At 31.9% G+C, this 9463-nt stretch overlaps 1 protein-coding gene across 4 annotated transcripts in view; it reads left to right on the top strand.

Annotated features, from left to right (window-relative positions):
* Positions 1–8298, top strand: part of LOC106789540 (repressed by EFG1 protein 1-like) — a 43496-nt gene extending 35198 nt beyond the window's left edge. For 3 of the 4 annotated variants that reach the window (XM_014753838.1, XM_014753839.1, XM_014753842.1), the window contains 7 exons: positions 1008–1079; positions 4136–4316; positions 5815–5949; positions 6046–6197; positions 6279–6642; positions 6755–6944; positions 7037–8298. In XM_014753838.1, coding sequence (XP_014609324.1) covers positions 1008–1079; positions 4136–4316; positions 5815–5949; positions 6046–6197; positions 6279–6642; positions 6755–6944; positions 7037–7194 — 1252 coding nt within the window. In that variant the 3' untranslated portion in view covers positions 7195–8298. The remainder of the gene's footprint in view (positions 1–1007; positions 1080–4135; positions 4317–5814; positions 5950–6045; positions 6198–6278; positions 6643–6754; positions 6945–7036) is intronic. The other variant, XM_014753841.1, reaches the window with a different exon arrangement.
* The last annotated feature ends 1165 nt before the right edge of the window (positions 8299–9463 follow it).

Genomic DNA, 9463 nt, shown 5'->3' with positions numbered 1-9463 from the left:
AAAGAGAAAAAAAAAAAAAAAAAAAAAAAAAAAAACAATATATTACATAACGAAATTAATCGCTGGTAAATTATCATCGATCAAAATACCGGAACGATGCCGTGCCATATATTTTGTCGACAATTTCCTATGGAAAAAGAAAAGAAAATAGTTAAAAAAAAAAAATAAAATAAAATAAAACAACAACATTAGACGGAAAGTTAGCATGTAGATAATATATGTGTAATAATCGTTATTCATCAAAATTACTCGTTATAATAATTATATTATAGTGCTCGATATCGCATTGTGAGAAACGTCTCGGTGGTAACATAACAAACATGCACGAATTTCATTTTAGAAGTTTCTTCTATGTGTATATATCCTAGTACCGGAAACTCGTTACATGCGTTTCAGTAGGCAAAGATTTATACGTCGTAAAGTTGTAGTCGGTAATTTCACGTTGGATCCTTTTCCCCCTATAGAAATGTGTCTCTCTCTCTCTCTCTCTCTCTCTCTCTCTCTCTCTCTCTGTATATGTGTATAGATATATCACGATATGAGGATAGAGATGAGAGATAGAGGATGGTGATTTGAGAAAGAAAATGTGAGATAAAGATAAAGGTAAAGATAAAGAGAAAGAGAAAGAGAAGAAGAAGAAAAAGAAGAGAGGTTTCCAAGAGAAAACTATGACTACTCGATTATGTATGTGTAAGTGCGTTGTCAATTGCAGGACGTATCTTTCGTTAGAGTTGAAATATACATATCCTCTTACTGTTAAGTACATTACTTTGAATAAAATTTATTACAAAATAGTTGTCTCTCTCTCTCTTTCTCTCTTTCTCTTTTTCTCTTTTTCTTTTTCTTTTTCTTTTTATTTCTAGACGTCTCTCTTCTTCATACAACTCGTATGTATTTTAGTACCCATAGCGTGTAACTCTTTTCTTTTTTTTTTTTTTTTTTTTTTTTTTGAAAATGATGATAGTTTGTGTACATCGTAAATCTTCCCTTACTTCCTTGCCCTATAGTATGCCCTCGCTCAGCGTCAGTGGAACGAAAAAGAAGGTGGTCGGTTTTGTCGACCAGCTGTCGCCCGAAAGGTACACTCACACACCTATGATGGTGCAGAATTGCAGTCAAGCCAAATTCCAATTCCAGTGAAGCGAGAAAGTATATGACTGATTTATAGCACTAGAACGAATTCCCCCCATACCTCCCATCCCATCCCCCTTTTCTCACTGTTTGCATCCTTGCAACAACGCTTCTCGCTGAACTTCACTTGAATCGGTAATGGTTTTACTTTATGTAGTATATACCCAGTGTGACATATTTCTTTTTTATTTTTGTATTATTATAATATTATGTACGCGCGTGTTTTGCAACAAATAAGAGTGACAGCTGAAAATTTCTCTCTTTTAAATATATTATAATATTTTTGTTCTATTGTGTATTTGATAATTTATTGGCCATTTAATATTATCTCGCTTGTAAGTGTATGCGCTTTCGTAATTTTTAAAATATAATAGTTAGAACACTACTTTCCTTTTCTTTCTTTGCAATATATCTTTACTTTACTTTATTTGATTTGGGGTTTTTTTTTCTTTTTTTTTTTTTTTTTTTTCAAATATTTACTCGCTCACATACACGTTACTTCTCGTAAATCGATTGTAACTCTCTCCTACGTAATACACTTTTATGTCGTTTTAAACGAAAGGGAATTCAATGCATTAAATAACGTAGCTCCGTGTTCCCACGACCGTCTGAAGACCGTGCGAGACAACGTTCGTTTGTTTACAAGAACCACGCGTCTCAAACTATTCGTTTATTTATACATTCAGCATCTCGAGAAAGACGTTCTATGTAAACAAGTATAAAAACGAAAGATCGAATTAAATTCTATAATGTTAAAACATTATATTAACCATTGCACGCGTTTCGTTTAGAAAATACGAATTTGAGAATTACTGAATTGATTTGAAGATATAAAATTATTCGTTCGCGTGCATTATTAAAAAATAAAAATAAAGAAACAAAAAGAAAGAAAATACGAAACCTTCGAAATAATTTGTACATTTTTATAATTATTATTTTAATACAATAGTAATGTGAGAATGAAAATAATAAAAAACCTATCGTCTTGATCGAGGTGGGTCGATGAACCAGCACGGAAGGAAGGGGGAAAGGGAAAAAGGGGGGAAGGTCTTCGGATACGACCATGACCGCGGTTAGAGTGCTATGAAGAAGGAAGGAAGGAAGGAAGGAGGAAGTAAAAGCGTTGATATTATTGCGTTAATATTTTATAATCATTCAATATGAAAATACACATTAGAAGATAGTTGCAGTTGTAGTTGCAAAGTTAAAAAAATTTATAATAAAAAAAATGCAGTTGCATATGCAGTTGCAGTTGCATATGCAGTTGCAGTTGCATTTGCATTTGAAGTTGCAGTTGCATATGCAGTTGCAGTTGCATTTGCATTTGCAGTTGCAGNTTGCATTTGCATTTGAAGTTGCAGTTGCATATGCAGTTGCAGTTGCATTTGCATTTGCAGTTGCAGTTGCAGTTGCATATGCAGTTGCAGTTGCAGTTAAAAAAATATAAATTTTTTCGGATCTTGACGGAACGTTGTGTCTCCACCTCCTCCCTCTCCCCCACCACCTTCTCTTCCTGCTAGTTCTTGTCATACATTGAAATTTTCAGCTTTCACTTTGCTTCTTTGAGAAAACATTACGAACATTATCTCCCGATCGAATTACTCTATGTGTTGATCATATTATATTTTATTATTTATGGTTAACAACACATTTAAACAATATATATATATATATATATATATATTTGATATTATCGAAAGATTGTTAAAAAGAAAAAAAACAAAATTCGTTCTTTTCGGAATAGAAAGTATTTTGTATATTATGTCTGTAAATGTATATGTATATGTATATAATGTTTGTGATAGATTAAACGTGTAGGATGCAAGCAAGATCAAGTTGTAAATAGAAGCACAGTGTGTTCAGCTTGGGCGATTAGCTGTTAGCCGGAAAATAGATTAGAAGTACTATTAGATAGCGCATTAGATATCCTACTCGTCATGAATTGCTTCGACCCATTCCGCATGTCGTAATGACTACTTGTGCGATTCGCAAGATCAAGATCGACCGACCTCGTACGCTTTCTTCCATCATTTGCTTTTGCTTTATTTTCTTATTCTTCTTCTTCTTCTTCTTCTATGCTTACACTTCATAATACGTTCTAATGCTTACTATATTTCTCGCTCTCATTACCTTTCATTCATACATTTTTCGATCTTCTTAGAAGAATTTCTCTTCCTTATATTTAGGACGATCGTAAAATGATTATGATGATGATGATGATGATGATGATGCAAGTAGGTATGCATTTTTTAGCTTAAACTGATTTTTCTAAATAAATATATATACTCGTTTATGAATTATTATTATTATTATTATTATTACATTTTTTTCTTTTCTATACATTTTGTATACATTGTTAAATATATAGATATAGTGAATTGGCAGCTAAGTTCCTACTGTTTTTTCTTTTCTTCCAATTATTTAATAATTTATTTTTCAATAAAAATTAATAACTAATTAATCGGTAATGTATATTCTAACTTGTTGTTAAATATTTAAATAAAACGGCGGGAACTTAATTGCCAATTAAATATTAGGTTGTCCCTTTTTTAAAGCAAGTATAACATGTCGCAAATATTTCTTTTGGTTATCCATATTAAACCACGTAGAAAAAGATTTGAAAGAGCTATAAGACGACTGAAATCTATGCCATAAAAATGAATAATAGATAAGCCTGCATGTCTACAAACATAGCCAGCTCGAAGTTATAGATAAAAAACTTATGGGACGATCTAATAATAAATATAAATCTAGAAAATTGTTATAAAAGTATCTCTGTTTAAAAATCGTACCAATGTGTTATAATTTTCACGCACTATGCAATAATTCAAAGCTTCTCTTGGCACATTACTTAAAAGTTAGCTTGCGTACAAAAAAAAAAAGAAACCGAATAATTATCGAGTTATTTCGTGTTTTAGACAGTAGTGCTACTGTTTAAAAATTGAAAGAGACTCTCTGTTAAAGTTTCTTTCATTTATCGTATAATTATCGATTTATCTTTCAGGTCAAGGACGGAATCGGTTAGATCAAAATCACCTTTGACTGCGTCACCAGCATCCCCAGGACCACTTTCTAATTCTTTACACGGTAGTTTTCACGGTAGTTTAGGAAGCGATGGGATGTCCTGCAGCAGTGCAAGGTCTTCCTCTGCTTCACCGGATTCTGCTAGATATTCTTCATCCCAGGTACAAAGTTTATCGATAGAAAAATATATTCGAGTCGTTTTATTTTATTTCGATATAATATATCAACACCTAAATCTGTCAATAATTTTAGATAAAGATCCTTAAGTAATACGATGAAAATAATGACGATTGGATTTTCGATTCGTTTTTGTATCACGTTGAAAGATATCTTACTATTAAGCATAACGGAAATAAGAAGAAACCAAAGACGTAGGATTTTCCAGCACCTCGCTGACTTGTTCAAAGATTCGCACGCGATGCTAATTGCTATTCAACTAGTCTGAGCTATTTACGTTGATCCGTTAAGAAACACGCGACTCGAGTTAATCGAACCCGAACGAGACTACAAACATTTTCATTCGAACGGTGGTTTTAAACATTGATAAATATGATACATAAAAAATCAACAGGATTCAAAAATGATTTTTACCTTTCTTCTTTAATACTCCCCCTCCCTCCCCGTCATTTTTCTCATCAACTTGGATTATTACTTTACGATATAGAATTGATCTGCTCAAATGACTAAATCTTAAAATCACATTTTTCCGGTCAACTACTCTTACGTAGGTGAACGGGAATACACGTTTATAGTGATCTCGATTACAGGACGTTTCAATCATCCTATCGTTGAGCTACTTTTATGCACATACCTTGCGTACCAACACTCAATACAGATCCGTGTCTTTGCAATATTACATTTGTTCATTTTCTCAAACAATTGGTGAAATTGTATATATATATATCGTGTAATTCTATTCATTGTAATAATAGATTATTTGCTTGTTGTTTCCTTGAAATTAATGCACAAAAAAATATTCAAAAATTATTTATTCGATTAAAAGTAATATATTTAAAAGTTCGATATCGTTTAGAAGAATATCGATATATTGATCGAAAATAATATCGTTATCGTTTGTTATCGTTATCGTTTGTTATCGATCAAACGTTCAAAAGTTTACAACTTCTTTCCAGTTTTATATCGTAAAAAGCAGTACGAGTCATATAAGACATCCTTGATTACTTTCCGACGTTCTGTCTGTCTGCGATCTGAAAACGTGACGCATCTCGAAACATTTCACTCTATAAGTGTGAGAAATCTTCGTATCTAGTTTTGAAAAACAACGTGAGATGTCAATCTGATATAATCACACAAAAAGAAGAATAGATTGATTTTTCGAAACGCGTGACCGAGATCAATTAAAAAATATATTTCTTTCTCGTTAGAATGATGGGAAATCGTTGCAACCTGTTAGCATTATTTTTCCTTTAATATTACGTAGAAAAAATATATAAATTACATAAGATTAAATAATTGTAATGTAATTATTGTCAAAGTATAATTTTCCAAAAAAAAATATCATAACAAATTGCACGCACGTATACAATTAAATTATATTCTAAAACAATAAAATCAAATATATATCGTATTCCTTAAAAAAAAGAAAAAGAAATTTAACATTAGATTTTCAGTAATGTTCCCTCTCTCTCTATGTTATAGATAACAAAGACTGACACGCGTAAACCATCTGTGCGTAGATCAGGACCACCTAAGGAATTCATCAATATGTGCCTGGAAACACACAATTACTATCGGGTTCGACACGGTGTACCACCTTTGCGATTAAGCAAACAGGTGATTATCGATCGAATAATTAATCCCAATAATACAAATGTCTGTATGTGTGTGTGTATGTATTAGATCGTTAAATAATAATATTTAAATTTACAGTTGTGCAAGACCAGTCAAGATTGGGCAAATATTTTAGCAGCTAGGGGTAGATTAGAACATAGGGCGAACATAGATTATGGGGAAAATCTTTATTGCATGTGGAGTTCCAATCCAAAGACCGTTGTTGGTGGTGATGAGCCTGTAAACGAATGGTATGTTTCAATTAACAACCAACCCTCTAATATCATTCAATCGTTCATAACGAAACTATTTAAAATACTTTTATTAATTAGGTATGCCGAGGAAGCTTTACATCAGTATGGCAAGGAACCCACTACTTTAAAAACCGGTCATTTTACTCAAGTAGTATGGAGAGATAGTACTGAGTTAGGTGTTGGCATGGCAAGGAACAGAAATGGGGAAGTTTATGTAGTATGCAACTACAATCCTGCTGGTAACTTCTTAGGTAGTTTTACGGACAACGTCCTTACACCTGGTGGCACGAGTCCGAGTAAAAGGATATCCTTTTCAAAAAGTCAATATACTTTAGACGAACAGGCTTGGCAACAAGAGGCCTTGTTAGTTCACAACGAATACAGAAGGAGGCATCGTGTACCTGACTTGAGGTTAAGTCCTGAATTAACGGCAGCTGCTAAGGTACCACTATACGTTCTTTTTTTTTTCCTCTTGTGTGTAATGCAACGAATAATATATTTCATCATTTCATTGATATATGGGAATTGTTATTTTCTTATTTGGATTTATCTAGGCATGGGCCAACACGCTGTTGAATACAAATAAATTGATACCGCAATCTTCCTCACCTTATGGAGAAAATATTTACTCTATGCAATGTTCCGATCCAAAATTGGTAGTGTCGGCACGCGAAGTTGTATCTAAATGGTATTCCGAGAAAAAGGAACATAAATTTGGTACGGAACCGAAGGTTCTTAATACGTGTATGTATGATACATTAATTATAAGAAATATAAATTATCGTTTGTGTATGTGTGTAAATTCGGAATTAGTTCTATTTTTCTTTTTTTCTCAGGTCATTTCACGCAAATCGTATGGAAAAACACGACCGAAATGGGCATAGCCATGGCAAAAAGGGATGGAACGTGCGTTGTGGTAGCGTGTTATCACCCAAGGGGTAATATCGTTGGACAATTTACGGAGAACGTTCCTAAAACTTTAAAGAACGTCTAGTCCGCATTTGCCGGAGACTAAAATTCTGTCGATAATGTATTTTAAGGGCTGTATTTATATATACATCGTGCATAGGGAAGACAATACGCATAATTTATGTATATAACACACGCGTGTGCATATACGTAGAATAAACATTCCACGTAAAATATTATTTCTACGTACTCCCTTTTTTTTCTTTTTTTTTCTTTTGTTTAGTTAATTTTTTTTCTTTTCGTTTATTATTGTTTTTTGTTTTTTTTTTTACACAATTTACGATAGAATGAAAATACGAAAAATTCATTGAATTGGTCTCGTTGCCGAACCGACACGAACGCTTCGTTGTTTGTTTATTATTTCTCCATTTGCTTTATAATAATTTATTAATAATAAATTTATACACACACATGGATATCACTCGTCGCACTGCATCCGCTTTCCAACATATTGCACGTCTATATTTATATTTATTTATAATTTTACATTCTTTTTCTTTTTTTTTTCTTTTTTTTTTTTTCTTTTTTTCCATTTATTATTTTACATTACGTACATCAGTTTTACAATGTTTGTTCTGTTTTTTAATGGTTGAAGAATGCTTAATCAGTTAAATTCAAATTATTAGAATATGTTCGACTTTTCAAATATGCCTAACTTTATTTTTTTTTTCCTCTTCTTCTATACTTTCTCTTTCTTTCTATCTCTCCCCCTTTCTTTCTCATTTTGTTTTTCTTTTTTTTTTTTTTTTTTTTTTTAAGTGAAAACAAGATTTGTGCGATGTTCGGTGCGCTCGGTGAAAAAAAAAAAGAATTTATGCGTTATGCTTCTTATGTAAGAAAAAGAAAGAAACGAAACAATGCAACAATTTACAAAATATTATACAAATTGTTGTGAAAGATTTGTGCTTTTTTGATTTTGATAATTGTTACGCAAAACGAGAAAATTCGTATTTATTGTTTAATCGCAAGGGACCCACACACACACACACACACGAGTCTCATTTAATCTTTTCAAAATGTTAGCAAAAATCGTAGAATTAAATTGAGAATAAAGTGACTGATATGCGAAAGAAATTAATTATTATTATAATTGATCAATATATCAGCTGTGTTGGCGAGAAGCTGTTTATGTGGTCGTTGTTTATGTGATCGATCATCCCAATGAAATTAAAAATATTCATTTCAATTTAATTCCCTTAAAATCCCTACCCACCTCCACGGAAAGAAAAACGTGTAAGGGAGTTTGGAAAATGTACAAAGTTCAAAAAGTCATTTTTATTCCGTAACAATTGTATCCCACCGATTATTAATTTTCACAATATTCGTCTCTTATTCAATTCGAATATTATTTTACTCGAACCATTTTCATACAAAACAAAATATATATATATATATATATATTTTTGTACATACATACATACAAAACATTACCGAGTGAATCTTCGTTGTTTCTTAAACGAAGATTAGATCCGTACTTTCTTTTTCTTTCTTTAAATTTGTATTTAACCTTTTCGTGACTGACCACTCATATAAGGGTCGTCTATACAAAGTTCCCGACCCATATAAGAGTCATATATAACACGACGTGACGTATGTACGAACAAATTAATACGTCAAAGCATGCCCTAATCGAAAGGGTTAATAAGTCAACACCGATCATCTCGTTTTATAAATTACGAGATAAATTTTTACCAAGGGAATTGTGAGTAAAAAGCGAATAAGGAGAGAGAGAGAGAGAGAGAGATAGAGAGGATAGACAGAGATAATAACGATTTCAGAAAATTGTTTGTTCATTTGTTTTTTTTTCTTTTCTTTTTTTTTCTTTTTATAAATTACTTCAACGCCAATTTCTACCAGATCAGAAATTCGTTCGCCGATCTAAAACTAAAGTCCCGAATAATTTGGTCGAACAATGTTCGAACTATTGTAATTTTTTTTTCCTTTTTCTTTTTCTTTTTTTTTCTAATTAGACGACGAATCGATACGATAATTCAAATAAATAAAAATAATATTTTTTTATTCTCGTATGAGACGTTTGTGTAAAGAGACAGAAGAAGAAGAAGAAAAAGAAGAAGAAAAAGAAGAAGAGGGTAGATAGAGAAAGTTGTACAAAGCAAGGCTTGCTGATTAATAGTTACTTTTTGATTATTTTCTTGTTTAAAATTGTCTTTTTTTTTTTTTTTTTTTTTTTTGCAAAAAAGTGAATAAGATAATCGTTATCGTTCAACGGAATAATCGTATCTCACTTGAACGTGGCAAATCATCATCATCATCATCATCATCATCATCATCAT

This window comes from Polistes canadensis, unplaced genomic scaffold (genome assembly GCF_001313835.1).
Source record: "Polistes canadensis isolate GaletaPanama2010 unplaced genomic scaffold, ASM131383v1 scaffold_189, whole genome shotgun sequence".
Lineage (NCBI taxonomy): Eukaryota > Metazoa > Arthropoda > Insecta > Hymenoptera > Vespidae > Polistes > Polistes canadensis.
Note: the sequence above shows the minus strand (reverse complement) of the source record. Positions and strands in the feature narration are given on the sequence as shown.